This window comes from Theobroma cacao, chromosome 2 (genome assembly GCF_053813885.1).
Source record: "Theobroma cacao isolate CCN51 chromosome 2, ASM5381388v1, whole genome shotgun sequence".
NCBI classification, from domain to species: Eukaryota; Viridiplantae; Streptophyta; class Magnoliopsida; order Malvales; family Malvaceae; genus Theobroma; species Theobroma cacao.
Window position 1 is genome coordinate 2,408,015 of NC_142640.1, and position 24,089 is coordinate 2,432,103.

The window sequence follows — 24,089 nt, forward strand, 5'->3', positions numbered from 1 at the left end:
CTGAAACAACAAATGAATCTCTCAAAAAGTAGATGCAATTTTTATCAAAATTTCACTTGGAAGGGATGCTTTATCGATTGCGCCGATGAACAAAGTTTGATCATCTAAGTTGCTTAACCCCCTTAAGCATAGTATATCATCACTTGCTTCAACCTTAAATACTTGGACTGTTGCAACCCGATGGTATGAAATTTGAGGCTGGTCATGATCGTCCTCTTCCTCTGATATTTCAAGAACTAACAGCAACTCACCACTGGATTCCACCAAATTTGGTATTGATTTGGGTATTTAAGAAGGATAGGGTAAATGATCTCGAACGTCGGAAAATAGATTAGTTTGAGAATAACATCATGATCATCTGCTAATTTCATGAAATGAGTTTGAATTTGAAAATTTGTCTCATTGTTTTTGGTTGTAATGAAGGCATACAATATCTCATTGTTGAAGGAAACTATTATTATTAGCTGCGCCTAGCCCTTCGAATATGGTCCAACTCTTAACCTTCGGTCTGCACAGTGCCAAAATCTTTCCCCCATTAAAGCTTGCTGCAACCATCCTTGTAAGATTTTTTAATTTTAACTAATTTGATTGTTTCTTCGGAAACCGGTCTTATTTTTGAGAAAGGAGGAAGTGGAATTTGAACCCCTGAAATTGGATCAAGCAGAAAAAATTGCAGTTTATTCAACGTCCATGAGTAGTACAAGCCAACCGTTGGAAGTCCCGACAGCATACCCATCTGGTGCTAACTCAGGGAGATTCAGTTTCCCAATTGCACCTTCAGCTATGTCAAAGTAGCGTATAACCACGTGATCCTAAACATTATTATCATCAACGTCGGGGTGCAGTAGAATCCAAGCGGGTCGAGGAGTTTGCTTTAGGGCTGAACTCCATTGTTTGCATACAACGCTGGCATGGACACGATCCACTAACGGGAGGTGCTGAACGATTAAACCCCATATGTCCAGAGGAATTTTGTCTCATGACGGATGAACCGTCTTTTTTCTCGTATTCCTTTTATGACTGACTTGGAGAAAGAAGACAGTCTTTACAAAGGCAAAGCTTTTTGACTTCTGCGTTAGCTCTGTAACGACTCAAGCTTAACCATTGGTCCAGTAATTTTTTGCTCAAGCTCAAGTTGTTAGTAGTGGTGGACTTAAATTGTTATAAGATTGTTATATAGGTCTTAACAATTATATTCACATCAGATATGGGATGTTGGATATTACAATCCCACCCACTCAACCAGAGCAATGTGAAAGTTCATATCGAACTGGTGCAGGTTCTGATACTATTTGTAATGACCCAAGCCCAACCATTGACCCAGCAACTTTTTGAGCCTAAACCACGTGACCCTCAAAAACTCAAGCTCAAATTGTTAGTAGTGATGGGTTTGGATTGTTATATAGGTCTTAACAATCATATTCACATTAAATATGGGATGTTGGGTATTACAAGCTCAATGTAAAAGATAGAAAATTAGAGAGGCAAAGAGATTTGAGAAGGTATCTGTCTAATTTAAGTTTGGCTATATATTCATACTATTTCAATATAAATAAAAGATGGATTGTGATTGACTTGGTGTAACTCTCTTGAAATTGGATTGTATAAAAAGATTTCTGATTTAGGTGTTGGAGACAGAAAGAAGTGAAGGGATTTTACCCCTGTACTATTCCTTTGGAAGAATCCAACTTATCTTTTACTCTCTCTCTTTAGATATGTACACAAACTTCAAAATTCAAACCATACAAGCATTTGATGTTGAACAAACTCCTAAAATTCCATCACCTCATAAAGAAAAACAAAAAAAGTGAAGAAAAATTTAATTATATGATAGATAAAATATGCGTATTATTAATGTTTGACAAGAGCATTTAAGGATAATGCCAAAGAAATATAACATTCTTTTGGAATGGAGGAGAAGTCTGACATTGTAAGCACAAAACCCTAGTTGAAGCCTCCAATCTTAATATTTGGAAAAAACCAGCTACAATTACGCCCTTTTACAATGTCCAAACATGGAAGCGGACCTTCAATCCTTCCATCATTGAGGTGAAAAACACCGAATCCAGGAGAAGTGATTGGCTTCCAACCTTCGCCTGTATAAACAAATGAATCTTCGAAAAAGCAGATGCAATTTTTATCAAACTTTTCTTCTGAAAGGGATTCTGCGTCCATTCCATCGAGGAACAAGGTTTGGTCATCTAAGTTGCTTAACCTCGTTAAACATAGTGTATCACTTGCTTCAACCTTGAATACTTGAAACGTTACAAGCCGATTGTATGAAATTTGAGGCTGGTTGTGCTGGTGATCATTGACTAATATTTTAAGAAGTAGCAACAACTCACCATTGGATTCCACCAAATATGGTATCATCAAGGGATCTACTACCTCTCCAAGAGGATCTTCAAGAAAGATTGGGTAACTGATCTCCAACATTGAAAAAGGGATTAGTTTCAAAAGAACATCATGATCACCTGTTAATTTCATGAAATGAGTTTGAACTTGAAGAGTCGCCTCATTGCTTTCTGGTATAATTATGGCATACAACACCCCCTTGCAGAATGAAATTTTTATGCATAGATCTACGCCCAGCCCTTCAAATATGGTCCAACTCTTATCCTCTGGTCTGCACAGTGCCAAAATCTTGCCCCCTTCAAAACTTGCTGCAACCACGGCTTGGGACGCATCCTTGGAAGATATTTCAATTTTAACTAAGCCTATCGTTTCTTCCGAAGCCGATCTTAGTGTTGACAATGGAGGAAGTGGAATTCGAACCATTGAAATTGGATCAAACAGAAAAAATTGCAGATCCTTAGTTGTGTGCAGTGCAAGCCAACCTCTGGAAGCCCCCATAATAATTCTTTTTGGTGCAAACTCAGGGAGATTCATTTTCCCAATTGCGCCTTCACCCATGTCAAAGTAGAATATGGTGTGGTTCACTAGAATCCAAGCGGGTCGAGGAGTTTGCTTGAGGGCTGAACTCCATCGTTTGCATACGACGCTGCAGTGAACACGATCCACTAATGGGAGGCGCTGAAAGATTAAACCCCATAATATGCCTTGAGGAAGTTCCTCCCATTGCGGATGAACCATATCTCCTTTTCGCATATTCCTTTTATGAATGACTTGGGAGAAAGGAGACGAGTCTTTTCAAAAACAAAGCTCTTTGACTTCTGTGTTAGCTCAATGCAGCAGAGGAGAGAAAATTAAAGGGGCAAAGAGATTTGAGAATCTATCCATTTAATTTAAAGTCTGGCTATTGATACCATTTCAATATATAAATAAAGAAGGTGAGAGAGGTTTAAGGAAAAAGTAAAATATTTTAATTTTAAATTTTAATAGGAGAAAAAGAAGGGGAGAAGAAGATAGAGTTAAGATAAAAAAAAAAAAACAATAAAAAACACTGTGACCGAGTTGGAGAGAGAACGAAAAGGGATTTTTTTTATTAAATTAATTATTAATAATTTTTTAACATTTCAATTTAAATCTTTAGAAATTTTTTTGTTTTACCTCGCTAATGAGGTGGCACATTTGATCAGCTAATCATGTATAAACGATGGTTTGTGATTGACTAATTAGTTGAACTCCAACTAGGATTTTATTTTCTAATTTTAAATGGATTTTCTTTCCTACTCTTTTCACTTTATTAAAAAAAATTTTCTAATTCCGAACAATAACGTAGATGTTTTGTTATTTATAAATAATAAAGATTCATCAAATCAAATTAATGATAAACAATATACGGTGAAAAACATAAGATTTTAAATTGATTTAAAGTATATAGTTATTAAAAATATTATTTAAAGTTGATTCTAAATCATATCAAGATGGTAAAATCTAATCCTGAAGGATCATATTGGATTCATCCACCAATCTTATTTGACTTACCCACCGATGATACTCACCCTTAAAATAAGATTACTCATTGTAGAGCCAAAGATTTTTGTTAGCTTTCTTTGTTTTCTTTTCTTTTCAAATCATTTTTCCTTTTTTTTTTAATTTATAAAGAACTAATAAAATAACCTATTAGAATTACAAAGTAAAATGCAAAATAAATAAAGAGACAATGAAAAATATAAAGAAAATTTTAATCATATGATTTCAGAAACGGAAAAATAAAATAAAATAGAACAATTATTTAAGGATATAATGCCAAAGAAATATAGCATTCTTTTGGAATAAAGGGAGAAATCTAACACTGCAACCACAAAACTCTAGTTGAAGCCTCCAATCTTAATATTTGGAAAGAACCAGCTGAAATTACGCCTCCTTGTAATATCCCCACATGGAAACGAATGTTCAATCCTTCCATCGTTAAGGTAGAAAACACCAGATTGGGGATAAGTAGTTGCTTTCCTACTTTCGTCTGCATAAACAGATGACTCTTCCAGAAAGTAGATGCAATGTTTACTGAAACTTTCACATGGAAGGGATACTATATCCATTCCATCGATGAACAACGTTTGGTTCTCTAAGCTGCTTAACCTCTTTAGACATACTGTGTCACTTGCTTCAACCTTGAATGCTCGGAATGTTGCAACCCGATAGTATGGAATTTGGGGCTCGTCCTCTTGATCGCCCTCGTCAACCTTGTCATCTAATATTTTAACAACTAGCAATAACTCGTTGTTGGAATCCACCAAATATGGTATAACCGCCCAATTGTTGCCGAAGGAATCTAGCTTTCCGAGTGGACATTCGAGAAAGATTGGGGAACTGATCTCCGACTTTGAAAAAGGAATTAGTTTCAAAATAACATGACGATCACCACCTGCTAATTTTATGGAATGAGTTCGAGTTTGAAGAATGGTCGCATCGTTTTCAATTATAATTAAGGCATATAGTATTCCATTGCAGAATGTAATACATGTGTAACTATAATTATCAGCAATGTCCAACCCTTCAAATACCGTCCACCTCTTATCCTTCGGATTGCACAATGCCAAACTCTTACCGTCATCGAAGACTGCTGCAACCACGGATTGGGATGCATCCTGGGAAGATATTTCAATTTTAGGAAAGATGATGTTTGTATCTTCCGAAGCTGATCGTATAGTTGACATGGGAGGAAGTGGAAGTTGAACCCCTGAAATTGGATCAAGCAGAAAAATTTGCGGATTATCAGTTGTCGTGTCCTCCGTACGTACTCTAAGCCAACCTCTGGAAGCCCCAGTGGCAGCCCCCTTTGGTATTGACTCAGGGAGATTCAGATATTTAATCGCGCCTTCACCAAAGTCAAAGTAGCTCATAATCATGTGATGGCAATATTGAGTATCGTCGTCAAGGTGCAGTAAAATCCAAGCGGGTCGAGGAGTTTGCTTTAGGGCTGAACTCCATTGTTTGCATACGACGCTAGCGTGAACACGATCCACTAATGGGAGACGCTGAAAGATAAAACCCCATATGTCATGAGGAAGTTCCTCCCATGGCGGATGAACCATATCTCCTTTTCGCATATTCCTTTTTATGAATGACTTGGAGAAAGAAGACGAGTCTTTCCAAAAACAAAGCTCTGTGACTTCTGTGTTAGCTCAGTGTAGCAGAAGAGAGAAAATTAGAGAGGCAAATAGATTTGAGAATGTATATACCTAATTTAAAGTTTAATTATTGATACTATTTCAATATGTAAATAAAGGATGGATTGTGATTGACTTAGTTCAACTCGAATTAGATTTTCTTTCCTACTTTTCAATGAAATTTAAAAAAACAGTATGATAAATCTCCTACATAATAATGGTAAGTAAGATATGAAGCAAAATTGTAATATATAGTACGAGTACATATAGGATTAATCTAATGAAACATGTAATACAATTGTGCATATAGTCCTTAATCTCTCTTTCCTAAGGACAAAAACAATTTCTTCAATGTTTGCAGGAATATCTGTAATATATATAAAAGTAAGATGTTTCAATTTTTTTCAATTGAATGACAAGTGTTATTCAATTAGAACTCCTTTTTATTTTTTTGACCTTTCGTTTTTTATTGAATTAATTTTTTTTACACCTTATATAAAAAATAAGTTGTTTTTGACATTTGAAGGGGTTTTTTTTTTTTTACTTTTATTTATTTTGATAAAAAAATTTTGAAAACAATAATTTCTAACTTTTAATACTTAGAAGATAGATTCATTTAATATTTATCAATTATAATTTAATATTATTTTTTATCTATATTTTCGTATTCTACATGAACCTGAATCTATAGTATATAGATATATCTTTTATACATAAATGTTTAAATTTTAATAAATATCAATCCAATTCATTATATACAAGTAAGATAATTGATTGGGTTAATTGATTGACATTTGTCATTGTTAATTAAATTAATTTTTTTACACCTTATGTCAAAACTACATTGTTTTTGACATTTGAAAGGTTTTTTTTTCTTTTTACTTATATTTATTTTAGTAAAAAATATTGAAAATAATAATTTCTAACTTTTAATACTTATAAGATTGATTCATTTAATATTTATCAATTACAATTTAATATTATTTTTTGTTTATATTCTCTTATTTTGCATCAACCTGAATTTATAGTATATAGACATCTCTTTTGTAAATGAATATTTAAATTCTAATAAATATCCATCCAATTCATTGAACAAAATAAAAAAATCAAAAAGGCCTACTCATTTTTCAATATACATGGCACACAGTCATCATTGAATAAACAAATCAATTGAATTTGATAACCTTTAGTCATTCATTTTATATATAAAAGACATATAATACTAGAAATTATTAATTATTTTATATTGATATGATCTTTATATTTTACTGTTTCCTTATATTTTACTATTGTTTATTTTAATCTGTTAATAGTATATGCTATATACTTTCTCATTTCTTAATAGTTTATTATATATCTAATAATCTTTCATAGGATTATCGTCTTTTTTAGATAAATTTTGTTTTAAATAAAATAACTAATTGGATCAATTGGTTATCATTCTTTATTGAATTAATCTTTCTTACACCTTATGTTAAAGCTGCATTGTTTTTTTTACATTTAAAAGGTTTTTTTATTTTTATTTATTTCAGTAAAAAAATACTTGAAAACAATAATTTTTAATTTTTAATGTTTAAAATATAGATTCATTTAATATTTATCAATTGTAATTTAATATTATTTTTTGTTTATATCCTCTTATTCTACATGAACCTGAATCCATAGTATTTAGATATCTCTTTTATACATGAATATTTAAATTCTAATAAATATTTATCCAATTCATTGAACAAAATAAAAAAGTCGAAAAAGTTTATTCATTTCTTAATATACATAGCACATAGTCATCATTGAACAAATAAATCAATTAAATTTGACAACTTTTAGTCATTCATTTTATAAATAAAAAATATATTATTAGAAATTAGTAACTATTTTATATTGATAGGATCTTTATATTATATAGTTGCCTTATATTGTATAACTCTTTATCTTAATCTGTCAATAGTATATGTTATATACTCTCTCATTTCTTAATATTTTACTGTTTTATAATCATATATGTAGGTACAAGTTTTCGGTAATTGAAATCGGAGCAAATAATTATTTTCAATTAATACCAGTTTATTTTTTCCTCTATTAGTAAAAATCGAACATTCATGCAATTCATTAATATAATATTGCTTTCTCTACAAACTCTTTTGAAAGTACCAAATTGAAATCTACTCTACCATAATCAATATTTCCTGTGATCTTTTTCATAACGTAACTACGGATACCATCCTAGTAACTATAAAATTAAAAAAAAAAAGTAAGGACTAAACTATAAAACTTTTTAAAAAAAGTAAGAAAAAATTATAAAATTTAAAAACATAATATATAGAGGTTGAATTGTATACTAATTCTCTTCTTTTCCTCTTACCTAAACACTAAACCCTTTGAATGTTCGGATTTGATATCAAATGTACTAAAAAAAATATGTTCAAAAAATTTAAACGATGCAAGCTTTTTGATTTTGAGCAAACTCCTAAAATTGTTTCATAGGCTGACTAATTACTCGAAGATCGATCTTAAATAGTCATGACCGATTCAAGGTCCAAAACTTTCAAAATCAATCTTACATGAGTGGTCTGCAATTTTGATTTCAAGGCTGCTTACTCCTATCTAATCTATACTCACCAGATTATTCTAACCATTAAGATTGCCCATTGTCGGACCAAAAGATTTTATTTATTTTTCTTTCTTTTTTTTTTTAAAAAAAAAATCATTTTCTCCTCTTTTATTTGTGAATAATTACGTAAATACTAATGAAAAAGAATGGTGGAACAAATGCATATAAAAAGGGCAGTATAAGTGTTTTAATAAATGGATTGTTTGACAAGAGCATTTAAGGATAATGCCAAAGAAATATAGCATTCTTTTGGAATAAAGGTATATACCTAATTAACATTGTAACCACAAAACTCTAGTTGAAGCCTCCAATCTTAATATTTGGAATAAACCATTTGGAAAATACACGATGTGCAATGTTCTCGTCTGGAAAGAAACGTTCAATCTTTCCATCATTAAGGTAGAAAACACCGGATCGAGGTGAACTGATTGGTTTCGGACCTTGATCTGTATAAAGATATGAATCTTCCAAAAAGTAGATGCAATTTCTAGAACAATTTTCACCTGTAAAGGATATTGCATTCACCCCATCGACCAACAACGTTTGGTCATCTAAGTTGCTTAGCCTTGTTAAACATAGTGTGTCACTTGCTTCAACCTTGAATACTTCGAATGTTGCAACCCGATAGTATGGAGTTTGCAGCTCGTCATTGTGGTCGCCCTTGTCATCTAATATTTTAAGAACTAGCAATAACTCACCATTGGAGTCCACCAAATATGGTATTACCATCCAGTTTTCGTCAGAGAGACCTGCCTCTCCAACAGGATATTCAAAAAAGATTAAGGAATTGATCTTGAACATCGGAAAAGGGATTAGTTTCAAAAGAACATGATGGCCATCTGTTAATTTTATGGAATGAGTTTGAATTTGAAGACTGATCATATCGGTTTCAGTTGTAATTAAGGCATATAATTTGCCATCACAGAACGAAATACTGACGTAACGATAATCATCAGCTATGTCTAGCCCTTCAAATAAGGTCCACCTCTTATCCTTTGGTCTGCACAATGCCAAAATCTTTTCATCACCAAAGATTGCTGCAACCACGGATTTGGATGCATCCTGGGAAGATATTTCAATATTAGGAAAGACGATGTTTGTATCTTCCGAAGCTGATCTTGTTGTTGACATGGGAGGAAGTGGAAGTTGAACCCCTGAAATTGGATCAAGCAGAAAAGTTCGCAGATTATTAGTTGTCGTGCCCACCATGTGCACTGCAAGCCAACCTTTGGAAGCCCCAGTAGTAGCCCCTTCTGGTGTTGACTCGGGGAGATTCATATTTCCAATTGCACCATCACCCAAGTCAAAGTAGCTTATAACCATGTGATCGCAATCTTTAGTATAATCGTCGAGCTGGTGCAGTAGAATCCAAGTGGGTCTAGGAGTTTGCTTTAGGGCTGAACTCCATTGTTTGCACACGATGCTGGCGTGAACACGATCCACTAATGGGAGGCGCTGAAAGATTAAACCCCATATGTCAAGAGGAAGTTCCGCCCATGGCGGATGAACCATATCCATTTTTTGCATATTCCTTTAACGATTGACCTGGAGAAAGGAGAGGAGTGAGTTCTGCTTTTGCTCAATATAGCTGATGAGAGAAAATTAAAGAAGCAAAGAGATTTGACAAGGTATCTATCTAATTTTTTTTTTATACTATTTCAATATATAAATAAAAGATGGATTGTGATTGACTTAATTCAACTCCAACTAGGATTTACTTTCCAACTTTTCAATGTTATTTAACAGAATAATATAATAAATTTCCTTTGTAATAATGGTGTATAAGATGTGAAGTAAAATTGTAATAATAGTCGGATTGCATTTAGGATTAATCTAATCAAACATGTAATACAATTGTGTATATAGTCCTTAATCTCTCTTTCAAAATTGAATTATCATAGCTTTTTGTTACCATTATCTCTTTTAATAATTAATTTTGTCCGGTGTTGGCGACAGAGAAAAAACATGGCCAATTGAAGGGTTTCTAACCCTGTATTACTTGAAATCTAAGAATGGTTCATACCAGAAGATAACACTAAAATCTAAGAGTCCATGAAGGAGTTCAGCCAATCAGTCTAGCTTAGCAATTACAGCATCAACAGCTTACCTTGGAAGCAGAGGTGGAGGGAAAGGGGCTAGTAGGAGGCCCAGCCCCTCCTAAAATTTTAAAATTTAATATTTTTTTTAAATTTTACAGTTTTGTTTTCTATTCTTTAAAAAAAAAAAAAAACTTATAATTTCGTCTATATAAATATTGAATTTCTTATTTTCGTCACTTTCAAACATAAAATTTTAATTTTGTCACTATTTGAAAGTTGAGATGAGAAAGTCGACTCATGGCATCTAGAGGTAGTATGAAGTGGACAAAGCGTAATCCAAATGAGCTTAAATTTAATGTGGACAGATACTAGAGATAAACCGGGATTGACGATATGTGGAGGGGTGTTACGGGACGTTGAAGGCTCGGTCATGGGATGTATTGTTTGGGCGTAGTTCATTGGAGCTTTACTTGGAATATCTTGAAGCCATGTTGTTGAACTGTCCTTATGGGATGCAAGGTGCTGATATGATCTGGGTGCAAGCTCTCAATGCGGAACCATGCTGGTTTAGACATTGTTTGCTCTTTTCATCCTTTGATATCAATATTATTAATAAATTCTTTGATTATTAAGCAAAAAAAAAAAAAAAACTTCTTGTGTAGTACTCGTTTGAATCTTTCTAGGATTTATAAATTTGGAATGCTAACATCTTATATGATATTGAAATATTATTTTTTAATTATACAAGTATTATATGTAATATATATATATATATTAAAAATTATAAAATTTTAAGTAGATTTAAAATATATATATATTTTAAAATATTATTTAAAATTGATTCTTAATCATGTCATATTGTAAAGTCAATCTTAAAAGGTCTTAGATTCATTCATTAATCCTGTTGGACTTACTCGAATCATACTTACTTTTAAGATTACTCATCATAGGGCACAAAGATTTTTGTTATCTTTGTTCTTTTCTTTTCCTTTCAAATAATTTTTCTCTATTTTTAATTTATAAAGAAGTAATAAAATATCCTATTAAAATTATAAAGCAATATACAAAATAAATAAAGAGACAAATGAGAAAAAAAAATGAAAAAAGTAATTAGCTTCCAACCTTCGTCTGTATATTTAAATGAATTTTCCAAAATGTAGATGCGATTGCTATCAAAATATTCACTTGGAAGGGATACTGCATCCGCTCCATCGATGAACAATGTTTGGTTGCTTAACTTCCTTAAGCATAGTGCATCACTTGCTTCAACCTTGAATACTTGGAATGTTGCAACCCGATCGTATGGACTTTGAGGCTTTGAATCTCCTGAAGCCGATCTTATTGTTGACAAGGGAGCTAGTGGGATTTGAACCCCTGAAATTGGATGAAGCAGAAAAGTTTGCAGATTGTTACTTGTCGTGCCCTTCGTTGGTTCTACAAGCCAATCTTTGGAAGCCCCGGTAGCATCCCCATTTGGTATTGGCTCACAGAGATTCAGATTTCCAATTGTGCCTTCACTCAAGTCACAGTAGGTTATAATCATGTGATCCCAATCTTTACTATCATCGTCGAGGTGCAGTAGATTCCGAGCGGGTCGAGGAGTTCGCTTGAGGGCTGAACTCCATTGTTTGCATACGACGCTGGAGTGAACACGATCCACTAAGGGGAGGCGCTGAAAGATTAAACCCCATATGTCATGAGGAAGTTCCTCCCATGGCGGATGAACCATCATCTCCATCTCTCTTTTTTGTGAGTACTTACAAAGGCAAAACAGTTTGGAAAATTAAAGAGGCAAAAGGGATTTAAGAACGTATCTATCTAATGTTTTTAGACAATCAATTGTGAAAAGATTTCTGATTCAGGTATAAGCGGTAAGGATTCTAGCCCTGTATTACTTCTTTGGAATAATCCAACTTATCCATTAAGGATATAATAGAGGTTGAATTTTACTACTCTTCTTTTCCTCCTACTAAAGACTTTGGACTTTCCCGTTTGTAATCAAATGTAAAAAATATGCACAAAAAATTCAAACGATACAAAACTCCTAAAATTGCACCACCTTAAATACCTATTTTATTACCCTTTATAAAGCACATGAACAAAAGCCTATTCATAGGTTTCAAACATGAAGAAAAGAGCTAATAAGGTGACACATTCATTTGTTTCAAACATGAAGAAAAGAGCTAGTAAGGTGACAGAAATTAACTCAAACCCACAAGGAAAATCTTGGCCTGACAGCACAAAAGCCTAAGAGGCCGAAACTGAACCTTAAATGTTTAATTGCCAACAACAATCAGAAATTGTCCCACTTGGGGACAATTTCAATTGTATATTTATAGATTGTGCTATACAATCACAAGGTGAACACATCAAATTAAAAACAAAATTTCTTTTATAAGGCCTCAATCAACGATAGAGGTTATATATATTTTTGTCTCCTAAACACATTAATGATGAAAATTTTGACTTTCCATCTTGTTCTTTGGACTCAAAATAATTTGGTTAACATATCCTAGTATTCTTTTGATTTCGAGTCTATTAAAATAGGGTAGAAATTGAATGAAACAAGTTTCTGATAACTCCTAAATCCCTTTACTTCTTGAGCTGCATAAATTTCTAACACCACATTAGAGGGATCTGACTATGACTAATGCTTTTATAAGCAAACTATATAAACTAAATAAGGAAAAGCAAAAAACCAAGAAATATAGATTAAAGAAAAAAATTGCACAGGAATGAAAGGAGTAGAAAACCAGATTCTTATTCCACCCAATGCCACAGTATCAAATCCATCTTAAATTGTAAAAAAGGGAAAATAAAAATCGTAACTCATAAGTCCTCAATTTTCATTAAAATGTTCTTGGCTATCAAGATTGGCTTTTTATTTCCAAAAAGAATATCATGCTTGAAATCTAAGAATGACATATAGAAATTAAGGAAATCATACCAAATGACAATATTAAGAGTCCACGATGGAGGAGTTCAACCAATCAGTCTAGCTTAGCAATGACAGCATCAACAACTTCCTGTGTACTGCTATCTCCACCGAGATCTTTAGTCCGGTCCATACCTTCTAAAATTACACGTTTCACTGCAGTTTCGAGTCGATCAGCAAATGAAGGAAACTGGAGGTGCCTCAACATCATGGCAGAGGAGAGAAGCAAAGCCACTGGATTTGCCTTCTTTTGCTCTACTATCTTTTCTTTTCCCACATTCCCTGCTGAAGCGCCTTGCTCAAAGACAGCATGATCAGCTCCAACATTACCTGTAGTCAGAGAATTGTTGACTAAATTATAAGAGAAATAGCCAGAAAACAAGTAGCTAATATAGGTTCCAGATTATGTTCATGCCATGAAATAGCTAATAACTGAAAAACAACGCATATTAGTAAGTAATTGGTACCTCCCGGCATGACACCAGTGCCTCCAGCAATACCCGCTGCTGTATTTGCAACAAGATTTCCGTAAAGATTAGGAGTTACCTAAAGACACAGAAGAGGTCCAGCAGTTGGGTGAAGATTAGGCAAAACAGTTAAATGACTAAACCCTTGCTAAAAAACATAAATGGAACGCAACCTAAAAGCAAGTTACAAAAATCTCCATGCTGATGGATTCTTCCAGCAAAGTATACAACATTTCCAACGACAATTGAAATTGTGTTCAGCATTGGTAACAAAGATGTCAAAGATGATTAAAGCAGAGGTAAAGAAAATCTGGAATTGAGATCTGTATTTATATGTTGAACTAATTGTAATACCTTATGCACACACACACACATATATATATATATACACATATATTACAACAAGATGTGAGAGGAAAACAAGATGTGAGTTGGAACTGTCATGCAACTTAAGTTTAATGTTGATGGAACTTCAAGGGGAAATTCGGGAGACTCTAGGATTGGAGGTATTATAAGCGATAACAAAGGAAAGGCACTAATCACCTTCTCCAAGGCAATGGGCCATGATCTGCTAATAGAAAGTGACTACTACGGCTGTTAAATGGGTTAACAGGCCTGATGCAGCTCCATGGTGGCTTAGGACACAGATCTTGCACACTAATCATCTCAAAAACAGAGACAAGAAATGGGAGATTCAGCATGTCTTAAGATCAGCTAACAGCATGGCGGATTCACTTGCAAAAGCTGCAGTAGGAAGAGAACAAGATCTTCTGCAGGTGCATCAAGTAGATGATCCTTTGGGTGGTTACAATGGGGGCTCCTCTTCCGCTGGTGGTGAGTGTTGATTGACCTTGCCTTATTTGTCCACAGGTTCCAGTGTGGTCCAGGGCGTGTTCGTGCCTGGTAAGGTTTTCATCACAGTGACACTTTTGTGGTTCAGATGAGCAGGTGAGGTGGGTCTGATAGTATACACTAACTTGATCTACTCAGCTGCTGATGGTTTTATTTGCATATTGTTGTTCATATGATGGTGGATCCTGGCTAAGGTTGGAATTGACATACTGATGTGTCTGTGTTGGGGGATCTCATGGATTGGTACTATTTCAATTGTTGCTGATATATAGATCTCATCAGTAGGATGGATAGTTATACTTTGCTCATCTGTGTCATAGCTGATGTCTTTTTGGTAGTCAGTCTTGCGAGGGATATGGTGTTTATGAGCCTTTGTTTTATGATGAACCACTGGTTTTGCTTCACAGGTGCTTATTGAGTGCTTACTGATATGTACAGGCTTAAAGAGAGTCCAGGACTGATATTTTTGTGAACTCACAGGACCCTTTTTATTGATGTTGTCAAAGAATGGTGTTCTGCTGCAATAAATCTTTTTATCTCAGGAAAAAGACTTCCAGAAGCATTCTTGTACCTCTTGTATGAATAAAATACATATATGGTTTTCAAAAAAAAAAAAATACATGTATCAATCTAAACTAGTGTCATATATCAATCTATACTAGAGGGAAGATCACCAAATGCTAAAATATGCATAAACATCAATGACTACAAACGGATTCATATTAAAAGATGTTAATATAAGAAATTTTTTTAAAAACTTAACATACCATGACATCAAATTGTTCTGGTTTTGAGACAAGTTGCATACAGCAATTGTCCACAATAATTTCATTGTACTTGATACTTGGATATTTGGTCGCCACTTCCCGGCAAGACTCCAAAAACAAACCATCAGCGAGTTTCATTATATTGGCCTTATGAACAGCAGTAACCTTCTTTCTATTGTTTAAATAGGCATACTCAAATGCATATTTTGCAATCCGCTCTGAACAAAACTTTGTTATCACCTACACGAGAAACAGCTAATCTAACAATAAGAAAATCTTCAAATTTTCATTAAAAAAGAAAACAATTCGATTATATAATCAATACCTTAAGACTCTCAACAACGCCAGGCACGACCTCATGTTCGAGCCCCGAGTATTCCCCTTCCGTATTCTCCCTAATTACCACGATGTCCACGTTTTCATGTCTGGTTGGCAATCCTGGTAAGTTACAGCAATTGACCAACGAAGCGTATAAATCCAATTCTTTTCTCAATTGCATATTCAGTGAACTAACTCCGCCTCCCATTGGAGTCTTCAACCCTCCTTTCAGACAAACTTTGTTCTTCTTTATTGAATCTATGACTTCCTGCGGCACGCACTTCATCTCGCCGTGAACCTCATACTTCTCGAAGTAAACCGGCGCGTGCATTGCTTCCATCACTTGTTCCACCGCGTTTGTCACCAACGGTCCGATTCCGTCTCCTGGGATTAGAGTTACGGGTCTCGGGGCTCCATCCCCTGGTCGGGGCATGTAAGTCACGGTTCGGCGATGGGTTCTTTGCGTTATAAGGGTTTTCAGAAGAGGAACGGATCTGCGTGACGTGGACATTTTCAGGTGAGGGTGTTTGAAGATTTCAGAGTTTTTGGCGGTCAAATTAGGGTTTTTAATCTTGAGAGAAATACGAAAAAAGGACAGTTGCAGAGAAGGCCGTTGACAGATGCGAATGGAAAAAAAGGACGAGGAAGGGATAATTTAGAAAAGCACCCCTTAATTTTAAATATTTTATATTTTTGACACTCAAATTTTTAAACCCTTGGTCTACTCACTGAATTGTGAGTAATCAGTAATATAATCTACTTAAGGTTTTTATTTCCTTTATAATATGAAATTTTAATTGGATTGTATTGTTTTGTAATTTCTGAAAAATTACAAATGAGTGAAATGACTAAATATTAATTACAAGTTTTTTCTCATTTTGATATTCCTTTAAGCAGTTCAAGAATTGTGTTTTGTGCATGTTATGTAAACTCTAATGAAAACTAAATAAAGGAATGGTTGAACATGGATACATATAAAATGAATATTATAATTGTCCTACAAACCAAATACATTCATAAAAGATCATATAATTTTATTACTATAAATACCAACAAAAAATAAAAACAAATAAATATAATCATCTAACATTATTTCATTCTGATACTCGAACATTTGGTTCATTGATTGATACACAATACAGAATTCGAGTATCCTTTCTCTAAATTTAAAAAATAAATAAATAAATAAATTATTTCATTCTCAATTCTCTAACCAAGTTCTAATTGAAGTCTCCAATCTTGATATTTGGAAAAAACCAGAGGTAACAAAAATCCTTTCCAAGCTTGGAAAGGTCCAAACTTGGAAGGGAACGTTCTATCCTTCCATCATGAAGGTAGAAAACACCGGATTCACGAGAAATGATTGGTTTCCAACCTTCGGCAGTGTAACCAAATGAATCTTCCAAAAAGTAAATGCAATTTTTACTGAAGTTTTCACCTGGAAGGGATAGTGAATCCACCCCATCGATGAACAAGGTTTGGTCATCTAAGTTGCTTAACCTCGTTAACCATAGTGTGTCATCACTTGCTTCAACCTTGAATACTTCGAATGTTGCAATCCGACAGTATGAAAATATAGGCTCGACGTTGTCCTCGTCGTCGTCGTCCTGGTCTTCGTCCTCAGTTATTAAGGCGTCTAATATTTTCAGAACTATCAGCAAGTCACCATTGGATTCCACCAAATATGGTATTGCAGCCCAGTTTTTACCAAAGGTATCTACTTCTTCAAGCGGGTCTTCAAGGAAAATCGGGGAACTGATCTCGAACATCGTTAGAGGGATTAGCTTCAAAATAACATCATGATCACCTGCTAATTTCAGGGAATGGGTTTGAAATTGAAAAGTGACTTCATCGTCTTCTGTTGTAATCAATGCATATAATATTCCATGGCAGAATAAAATGCATGCGTAACGATGATCATCAGCTACACCTAACCCTTCAAATATGATCCACCTCTTATCCTTTGGTCTGCACAGTGCCAAAATCCTGCCCTCATCAAAGCACGCTGCAACGACGGATTGGGATGCATCCCTGGAAGATATTTCAATCTTGTCAATGGCGTTCGTATCTTCCGAAGTCGATCTTATTGTTGACAAGGGAGGAAGAGGAATTTGAACCCCTGAAATTGGATCAAGCAGAAAAATTTGCGGACTATTTTTCTTGCCCTTGGTGAGTGCAAGCCAACCTTTGGAAGCTCCGATGAGAGTCGCTCCTGATATTGACTTGGGGAGATTCAGCTTTCCAATTGCACCTTCACCCAAGTCGAAGAAGCTTATCATGTGTTTGCAATCGTTGTTATCATTAATATTGTCTGGAGGCAGCAGAATCCAGATAGGTTGAGGAGGAGATTGCTTTAGGGCTGAACTCCATTGTTTACATACGAGGCTGGCGTGAATTCGATCCACTAATAACAGACGTTGAAAGATTAAACCCCATATGTCACGAGGAAGTTTGTCCCATTGTGGATGAACCTTTTGAGTTTTTTCAGGCTCTTTTTCGCACATTCCTTTTACGAATGGCTTCGAGAGAGAAGACCAGCCTTTCCCAAGGCACAGCCCGAGACTTCTGCGAGCTTGAAACAAAGTGCTCAGCATCCTAGCTTAGCATAATGTAGCAGACGAGAAGATTAAAGAGGAAAGAGACCTCAGACGTGAGAAAATTATACAAGGAGATTTGAGAAAGTTTATACCTAAAAAAAGGACAACATATCTATCTAATTTTAAATTTTAAAGTTGGGTTATCTAATTTTAAATTTTAAAGTTGGGTTACTAAATTTAAGATGGATAAGGGTTGTCTTAGTTCAACTGGAAGTAGGCAACAAACAGCAAAGAAATAGCTCAAATCGCCACACCAATGAATCAAGTAATTTAAGGCATTAAGACAAGTCGTTTCTGACATTTTTCCAAGAATACAATTACAAACTACAAATGAATCTGATTAACACTCATTTATTGATATCTGATGAAATTATTGGGTAAAAAGAAATCCAACTGAAACTTTTAATACAGCCAAGTTGGGGAAATAAAGGCGATAGCCAAGAGAATAGAAAGAGGGTATTGACAGCACCCCAACTGCAGAAACTTACCCAAATAGAAAAAAAAAAGATGCTATTCATTGTCAAAATACCTACTCACTATAATGGAACAAAGATATATGTGTTTCTGAATAGTCAAAGGTTCAAGTCCTGATCAAAACCAGTATGTGGGCTTAATATCAAGAAAAAAGTGCATGGCCAAACTAAGTGCACAGGTGTTCAGATAACCAGCTTCAAATCTGTATTTGCTTGATCAAATGGCATCTCCAATTGGATCATGCTGCTTCCTTCATGCACCGGATGAAGCAAATAGCAGGCTCTGCATATTGTATCCAAAAGGTGCATTAATTGGTAGCTGATGAGGTAGCAACTGTATTGCCCAATCCCATCTTCTGCCCCAACAGAGCGAGTTGCTCAACAAACTCCGATCCAGTTAAAATTTCTGTTGTTCCATATATAACATACTTGACAGGCTGCTGACGCTGTACAAGCTCTTGCAAGCTGCCATACTCCACGTAATTTCCACCACCGATCATGAAAACAATAGCTTCTTTAAAAGGTCCTTTCAGATGGCTGCTACTAGTGCCAGAGCTTGACTTTGGGGCACGAGGATCAAACACAAGGTAAGAATCAATTTCAGGGTTTGGCTTCCCCTCCATCAAAGCTTCCACAATCCTTGTCAATGCCAGCTGCCTATCACTAGACAATAGGTTCTTCACACCAGCTGTGACAGCACTAATTGACTGGCCGTAAATCTTCTCAGCCCAATCAACAATGTTATTTCTACTAGCAGAATTTGCTGATGCCAATGAAACATTCAATGACTTGATCTTCTTCACATACTGAAAAGCACTTGTATCAACATCAGATTCTCTTAGTGCGGCTTCCACTGCTTCTGCTTCTGATGGATTAATGGTTTCTGAAGAGATAATATACATTATAGCAAACCGCAGCTTATCTGTCTTGGTACCTTTTCCCTTAAGTACACTCAGCAACTCATTTCGATCAATACTACCTCTGACCATCATGTCATTCTCCTTCTTAGCATAAGAGTCAAGAGATCTCTCCTTTATTTCACCCAAGAGCACCGTTGCAATGTTTGTGTGTTTATCAATAACCTGCTTCCGATCTGTCAGCTCAGGCAGGGAGTTCACTGCATTCATCAAGTGCTTTGTGTTCCCAATCAAGTCTGTCCCATCAAACTCAGTTCCTGCAGTCCCACCAGTCCTTCGATTCACCTCATCAACATCCTTCTTATATTTGTTCAATTGGGTCTCAATCTCAACAGCAACTTCAGGAAATTCCAACGATCCATTTGCCATCCAAAATGGGTCTGAGCTATCCAACTCGTACGATTTCATTCCACCTTTCTCTCCAGGCACACTCAACCTGTTAAGTTTCAATCCAAGAATATCATGTACAAGTGGGCGGTACCTAAAATCATGTTGTAATCCAGCAGATAACTCAAAATTCCGATCAAAGACACACAAAATTGGACGCTGAAACGAGCTTACAAAACTCCCACCTTCAGAAAACAAATTGTTCTTTGACAACAAATGATCCCTCAACTTCTGATCCAATGCTGAAGCAACCAACTCTGCTGGTCCACCACGCGGGCATCTTATTATTGGCACCACTGAAAGTGTAGCCAAAACGCAAAATAATCCACTAACAACCCTCTCAATAATATCCTCAATCTCTTTATCCCCTGCAGATGGGTCATTCAATTGGACATAAGTAGACTTCTGGGACAACGAGAACAAATTATCCTCCAGCGTCACAAACTCCAAATACTGATCATGAACCTTCGAAATCCTATGAATTGAATCGGAATTCAAAGTCCCAGAGGCAAGGTCCTCCAAAAGCGGCCTTGGTATAGACGAAGAGAAATTCAGATGGAAACTATCATAGAGCGAACGCGAGGCATCAGCTACAATTCTCTGGATATTGGAATGACTAGGCTGAACAAAATACACAGCTGGCACATCATGGACAGGTTTTCGATCCTTATCAATAAGGAAGTACAGGGTAACACCGTGCTTGCGCAGATCCTTGACATGGATCAATGGGGACAGTATATTTTGACAAAATCTGTCATAAATCAAGATCTTGTAAACCTCCTCATTAGCAGTTCCAGAGGGATTCACAGGTTGATTCAAATTCAGCATTCGGATTATACATTCTGTAAACCCAGCAAAAGAGAAAGACCAAAACACCCACTAAGATTAAAGGTCCAAAATGACAAATCAAATTCAACCCAGCATCTAAAAAGCCAGACAAAACTAGATCCAAAACATACTTGTGGTAGATTTATGGATTTAGATTCATAGAATAATAGATCAAATTCAACAAAAGTTTAACAGGGTCAAAATTAGAGACACAAGAGCTTGTTCTAATTGCATCTAAATTAAAATTTAAAAAGAGAAATGAAATAGGATTTTGGTAACTTGAGGGGAAATGAAGGAGAAAGATCTAGAGAGGGAATTCACCTGTCTGTTTCTGGCGAAGATTGAGAGCCATAGAAGACTGGAAAATTAAGCTCTTTGCACCCAACAAGTTACTCTCAAATTTCAAGACTCAAATTTGTTGCTCTGGGTTTCTCTTGGGTAATGGAAAGCCTTTTGGGAGAGCGCTCCTCTCTGTTTCTCTTTGTTGCAATTTCGAGGGAGTGAAACTCATGAACTAAAGATTCACGGTGCGTAAATAGTGAAATAATTTAAAAAAAAATGGAAATGACAAAAAAAAAAAAGTAAATTAGAAGTAGGGTATTCTGCGGTGAGTTTATTTTAGTATTCTGGAACTGGAAACTTATACTTGCCACGTGGAAAAGTGTTCAACCAATTTTGGGGTTAATTGGAAGAATTTTAAAAGGATTTTGAAAAAGTTGTGTTTGGCTATCAACTAGTACTAAATTAGTTAATGGTGTAAAAGAAAGTAAGAAACTCCTTTATGTCCAAACGCGACCTTAAAATAGATTTCCATCTAATATAGGAGGCATTTGGAGCGCTCTCACAGTTCCAAGCAAACTGAAAGAACCAGCGACAATGCAAACAGAGATAAGAACGTTGTCGTTTTTGCGTAACAGATACTGGGTCCTCAGGCATGGCAAAAGCATCCCAAATGAGAAAGGCCTTGTTGTTTCTTCATTGGTCAGTCAATCCCTTTCATCTGTCTTCTAATGCTTTATGAGTACTTCTTTTTGCAGGGAGCTATGGGCTGCCTATATCCTTGTTTTGTTGGAAATAATGCTTATCTTATCTGGGTCTATCCTGGAAATATGTGGAATTGATCTTAGTCTATGATCCTGTCAGGTTCAGGGCATATTTCTTTGAGATGCCAAAGTGATGTTAAGCTTCAGTTTGGCTATAATTTCTTTTCATATCATTTGCAAATCCATAGATTTACGTGTCACTCTCTAGATTATATCCATTTGCCAATTTCCAGTTTTGCTACTTGGCTCTGTTTATTAACCAATAATCAGAATGCCATCAGGAAAATGGCACTCGTTCTGAATATGGGTTGGCATCTGAAGGTGTTGAGCAGGCACAGTTGGCTGGAAAATTATTCCTCAAGGTAAGTACTTTTTTGCGTTAATTTCCCCTTTTTCTGAATAACTACCATCCCCTGCGAGTGAATAAATTCACAATGCTGATTGAAGGTTATTGGGAATATTAACACTGAAAATCACATAGCTGGCTTGAATGATGATTACTTTTAACAGAATGTAGGCACCAACTAGTGAATATAAAGAAGTTGCTTGCAACTAGTTCTGATGAGAAGTTGAAGGCTCTCCTTTATTGCCTAGTTTCTAACCTTGCTCTCCCTTAACAGAAAAAGGAAAAGAAAAGAAAGCTGCTTTACTTACAGATGGATTACATACCAATTGCAGGAATTGAAGGAAAAAACCATACCACTTTCAAATGTGCGCATTTGTTACTCACCATTTGCAAGGACAAGTCATACAGCAGAGGTTGTTGCATCCGTTCTGAATATTCCATTTGAGGGCCCTCAATGTAAGGTGAGCTATTTCGCCATCTCAACGATGCTCATCATTGAGAAGTTAATCATGATTCTAGATCAGAGGTTCTCTGCTTTAGATTTGGATCTTTTCTTGGGGAAAAATGAGATATCGAATGAGATTTCTGTTTCTACTTTTGCTTCTCACTGATATTGAACGAATGCAATTGGCTGAAAGGACAGGTCATAGAAGATCTTCGAGAACGTTACTTTGGTCCTTCCTTTGAACTTCTGTCACATGACAAAGTAAGTGATCTGTACATAGGTCAGTTTATTCTTTTGCCAGGCATTAGTTTTGCAGCTGAAGGATTCTGAGGTCTACCATATAACACAACAATAATGGGTTATCGAGTAGATATGTAGGACAATTTAGGCAACAAACTGTTAAATAGGTTCAAATTTTGCTTATTTTACCCTTTTAGGGCTGTTCACATTCGAGTTTTTCCTAACTTTTCTTGTACATCATAAACAGTATTCAGAAATATGGGCTATGGATGAAAAAGATCCATTCACAAGGCCAGAAGGTGGAGAAAGTGTTGATGATGTGGCCTCTAGACTTGCAAGTGCTATGGCAACCATGGAATCAGAATACCAAGGGTAAATTTGTTCTCCTTTCTTTTGACTTTGGGGCAAATAAGACCAATGGAATAGTTCTAGAACATCAAACAGCATTGTCATTTCTGTTTTTCCACACAGAACATGCTTAACAGGCATCCCAAATTATGAGATGTCCTCCCCTTCTATGGTAGGTATAGAGTAGTGAATCAGTCATTGTGTGCATAGGCATGGAGTTCCTAATGATTGGAATCCTAAGAGTGGTTAAACGTAAAGGAATAATGATTCTGGTTTAGTCTCTGACTAGAAGTAGAAATTTGCTCTAAAATGTAGAATTGCTTATCAGATTGGTTATACCAATGTGCTGTGTAAATAATAGGTATGCAGTATCATTATCATGATAACATGCTGAAGCAGAGCAATCCAGCAGTGCAAATTATTCCTCTTTCTGCATAATGTGAGACCAGTCTAAGTTAAGATTCTTTCTTTTTCAAAGCAGATGTGTGATCTTGGTTGTCAGCCATGGTGATCCCTTGCAAATCTTGCAAACCATACTCAGTGCAGCTTCAGAACAGATGGAACCGAGTAGCAATGACCTAGGATCGAGAATTCAAGCAGTTAGACTCCCTTCTATTTTATCACAGCATCGACAGTTCGCACTGCTTACTGGCGAACTTCGGGCAGTTTTATAATCTGCAGCTCCTCCTATATTGTTTCTTCCACCAAGTCATTGGGAAAATTTGGCCAGCATTTTATGACCGAATGATTTACTAGACATTCATATGATCAATCTTTCATTTCATAATGCTAGCTATGGCATTGCAAGAACTATGAATTGCAAGTACCTGATAAGGACTTTATATGGGCGTTGCTGTATTTACCATTACCCTATTTAAAAAGGCATAAGAATAAAGCCACTGCAGTACTGTTAAAATTGTATCATTCTGAGCAAAAGAATATATTACTTGAGAGATAAGA

General features: G+C 35.4%; 7 protein-coding genes across 9 annotated transcripts; 1 reads left to right on the plus strand and 6 right to left on the minus strand.

The window, feature by feature from the left end:
- Nucleotides 1-1,944: 1,944 nt before the first annotated feature.
- On the minus strand, nt 1,945-3,108 carry LOC148763914 (uncharacterized). The gene has a single exon (XM_088803301.1). The coding sequence runs from the start codon at nt 3,106-3,108 to the stop codon at nt 1,945-1,947; it is 1,164 nt and encodes a 387-aa protein (XP_088659427.1).
- Nucleotides 3,109-4,214: 1,106 nt separating this feature from the next.
- LOC18607404 (putative F-box protein At4g22165) lies at nt 4,215-5,456 on the minus strand. Its single transcript, XM_018114828.2, has one exon. It carries the CDS (start codon nt 5,454-5,456, stop codon nt 4,215-4,217), a length of 1,242 nt encoding a protein of 413 aa, XP_017970317.2.
- Nucleotides 5,457-8,421: 2,965 nt separating this feature from the next.
- LOC148763915 (putative F-box protein At4g22165) lies at nt 8,422-9,645 on the minus strand. Its single transcript, XM_088803303.1, has one exon. The coding sequence runs from the start codon at nt 9,643-9,645 to the stop codon at nt 8,422-8,424; it is 1,224 nt and encodes a 407-aa protein (XP_088659429.1).
- Nucleotides 9,646-11,264: 1,619 nt separating this feature from the next.
- LOC18607405 (isocitrate dehydrogenase [NAD] regulatory subunit 1, mitochondrial) lies at nt 11,265-16,142 on the minus strand. 3 transcript variants are annotated; one of them, XM_007041568.3, is made up of 5 exons: nt 15,513-16,142; nt 15,188-15,427; nt 13,569-13,647; nt 13,114-13,431; nt 11,265-11,838 (listed from the first exon to the last, which is right to left on the minus strand). In XM_007041568.3, exons 1-4 carry the CDS (start codon nt 16,014-16,016, stop codon nt 13,157-13,159), a joined length of 1,098 nt encoding a protein of 365 aa, XP_007041630.3. In that variant the 5' UTR covers nt 16,017-16,142; the 3' UTR covers nt 11,265-11,838; nt 13,114-13,156. The 3 variants fall into 3 exon arrangements, with proteins under 3 accessions (XP_007041630.3, XP_007041629.3, XP_017971875.2); XM_007041567.3 differs by having other exon boundaries at nt 11,265-11,922; XM_018116386.2 differs by lacking the exon at nt 11,265-11,838 and having other exon boundaries at nt 12,892-13,431; nt 15,513-16,141.
- Nucleotides 16,143-16,725: 583 nt separating this feature from the next.
- LOC18607406 (putative F-box protein At4g22165) lies at nt 16,726-18,099 on the minus strand. Its single transcript, XM_007041569.3, has one exon. It carries the CDS (start codon nt 18,097-18,099, stop codon nt 16,726-16,728), a length of 1,374 nt encoding a protein of 457 aa, XP_007041631.3.
- Nucleotides 18,100-18,659: 560 nt separating this feature from the next.
- On the minus strand, nt 18,660-21,216 carry ATSLY1 (Sec1/munc18-like (SM) proteins superfamily). Its single transcript, XM_007041570.3, has 2 exons — nt 21,029-21,216; nt 18,660-20,721 (listed from the first exon to the last, which is right to left on the minus strand). The coding sequence occupies exons 1-2, from the start codon at nt 21,057-21,059 to the stop codon at nt 18,884-18,886; spliced, it is 1,869 nt and encodes a 622-aa protein (XP_007041632.3). The 5' UTR covers nt 21,060-21,216; the 3' UTR covers nt 18,660-18,883.
- A 324-nt stretch (nt 21,217-21,540) lies between these two features.
- Nucleotides 21,541-24,050, plus strand: LOC18607408 (Phosphoglycerate mutase family protein). The gene is made up of 6 exons (XM_007041571.3): nt 21,541-21,688; nt 22,032-22,112; nt 22,429-22,557; nt 22,740-22,802; nt 23,029-23,153; nt 23,611-24,050. Exons 1-6 carry the CDS (start codon nt 21,584-21,586, stop codon nt 23,801-23,803), a joined length of 696 nt encoding a protein of 231 aa, XP_007041633.3. The 5' UTR covers nt 21,541-21,583; the 3' UTR covers nt 23,804-24,050.
- The last annotated feature ends 39 nt before the right edge of the window (nt 24,051-24,089 follow it).

Coding starts and splice junctions, on each gene's coding strand:
- LOC148763914 (XM_088803301.1), bottom strand. CDS start 3,108: ATGCGAAAAGGAGATATGGTTCATCCGCAATGGGAGGAACTTCCTCAA.
- LOC18607404 (XM_018114828.2), bottom strand. CDS start 5,456: ATGCGAAAAGGAGATATGGTTCATCCGCCATGGGAGGAACTTCCTCAT.
- LOC148763915 (XM_088803303.1), bottom strand. CDS start 9,645: ATGGATATGGTTCATCCGCCATGGGCGGAACTTCCTCTTGACATATGG.
- LOC18607405 (XM_007041568.3), bottom strand. CDS start 16,016: ATGTCCACGTCACGCAGATCCGTTCCTCTTCTGAAAACCCTTATAACG. Junction 15,428..15,512: donor GCGTTGTTGAGAGTCTTAAG/GTATTGATTATA, acceptor TTTCTCGTGTAG/GTGATAACAAAGTTTTGTTC. Junction 13,648..15,187: donor CAGAACAATTTGATGTCATG/GTATGTTAAGTT, acceptor CTGTGTCTTTAG/GTAACTCCTAATCTTTACGG.
- LOC18607406 (XM_007041569.3), bottom strand. CDS start 18,099: ATGCTGAGCACTTTGTTTCAAGCTCGCAGAAGTCTCGGGCTGTGCCTT.
- ATSLY1 (XM_007041570.3), bottom strand. CDS start 21,059: ATGGCTCTCAATCTTCGCCAGAAACAGACAG. Junction 20,722..21,028: donor TCTTCGCCAGAAACAGACAG/GTGAATTCCCTC, acceptor CTGGGTTTACAG/AATGTATAATCCGAATGCTG.
- LOC18607408 (XM_007041571.3), top strand. CDS start 21,584: ATGCAAACAGAGATAAGAACGTTGTCGTTTTTGCGTAACAGATACTGG. Junction 22,113..22,428: donor CTGGAAAATTATTCCTCAAG/GTAAGTACTTTT, acceptor TACCAATTGCAG/GAATTGAAGGAAAAAACCAT. Junction 23,154..23,610: donor ATGGAATCAGAATACCAAGG/GTAAATTTGTTC, acceptor TTTTCAAAGCAG/ATGTGTGATCTTGGTTGTCA.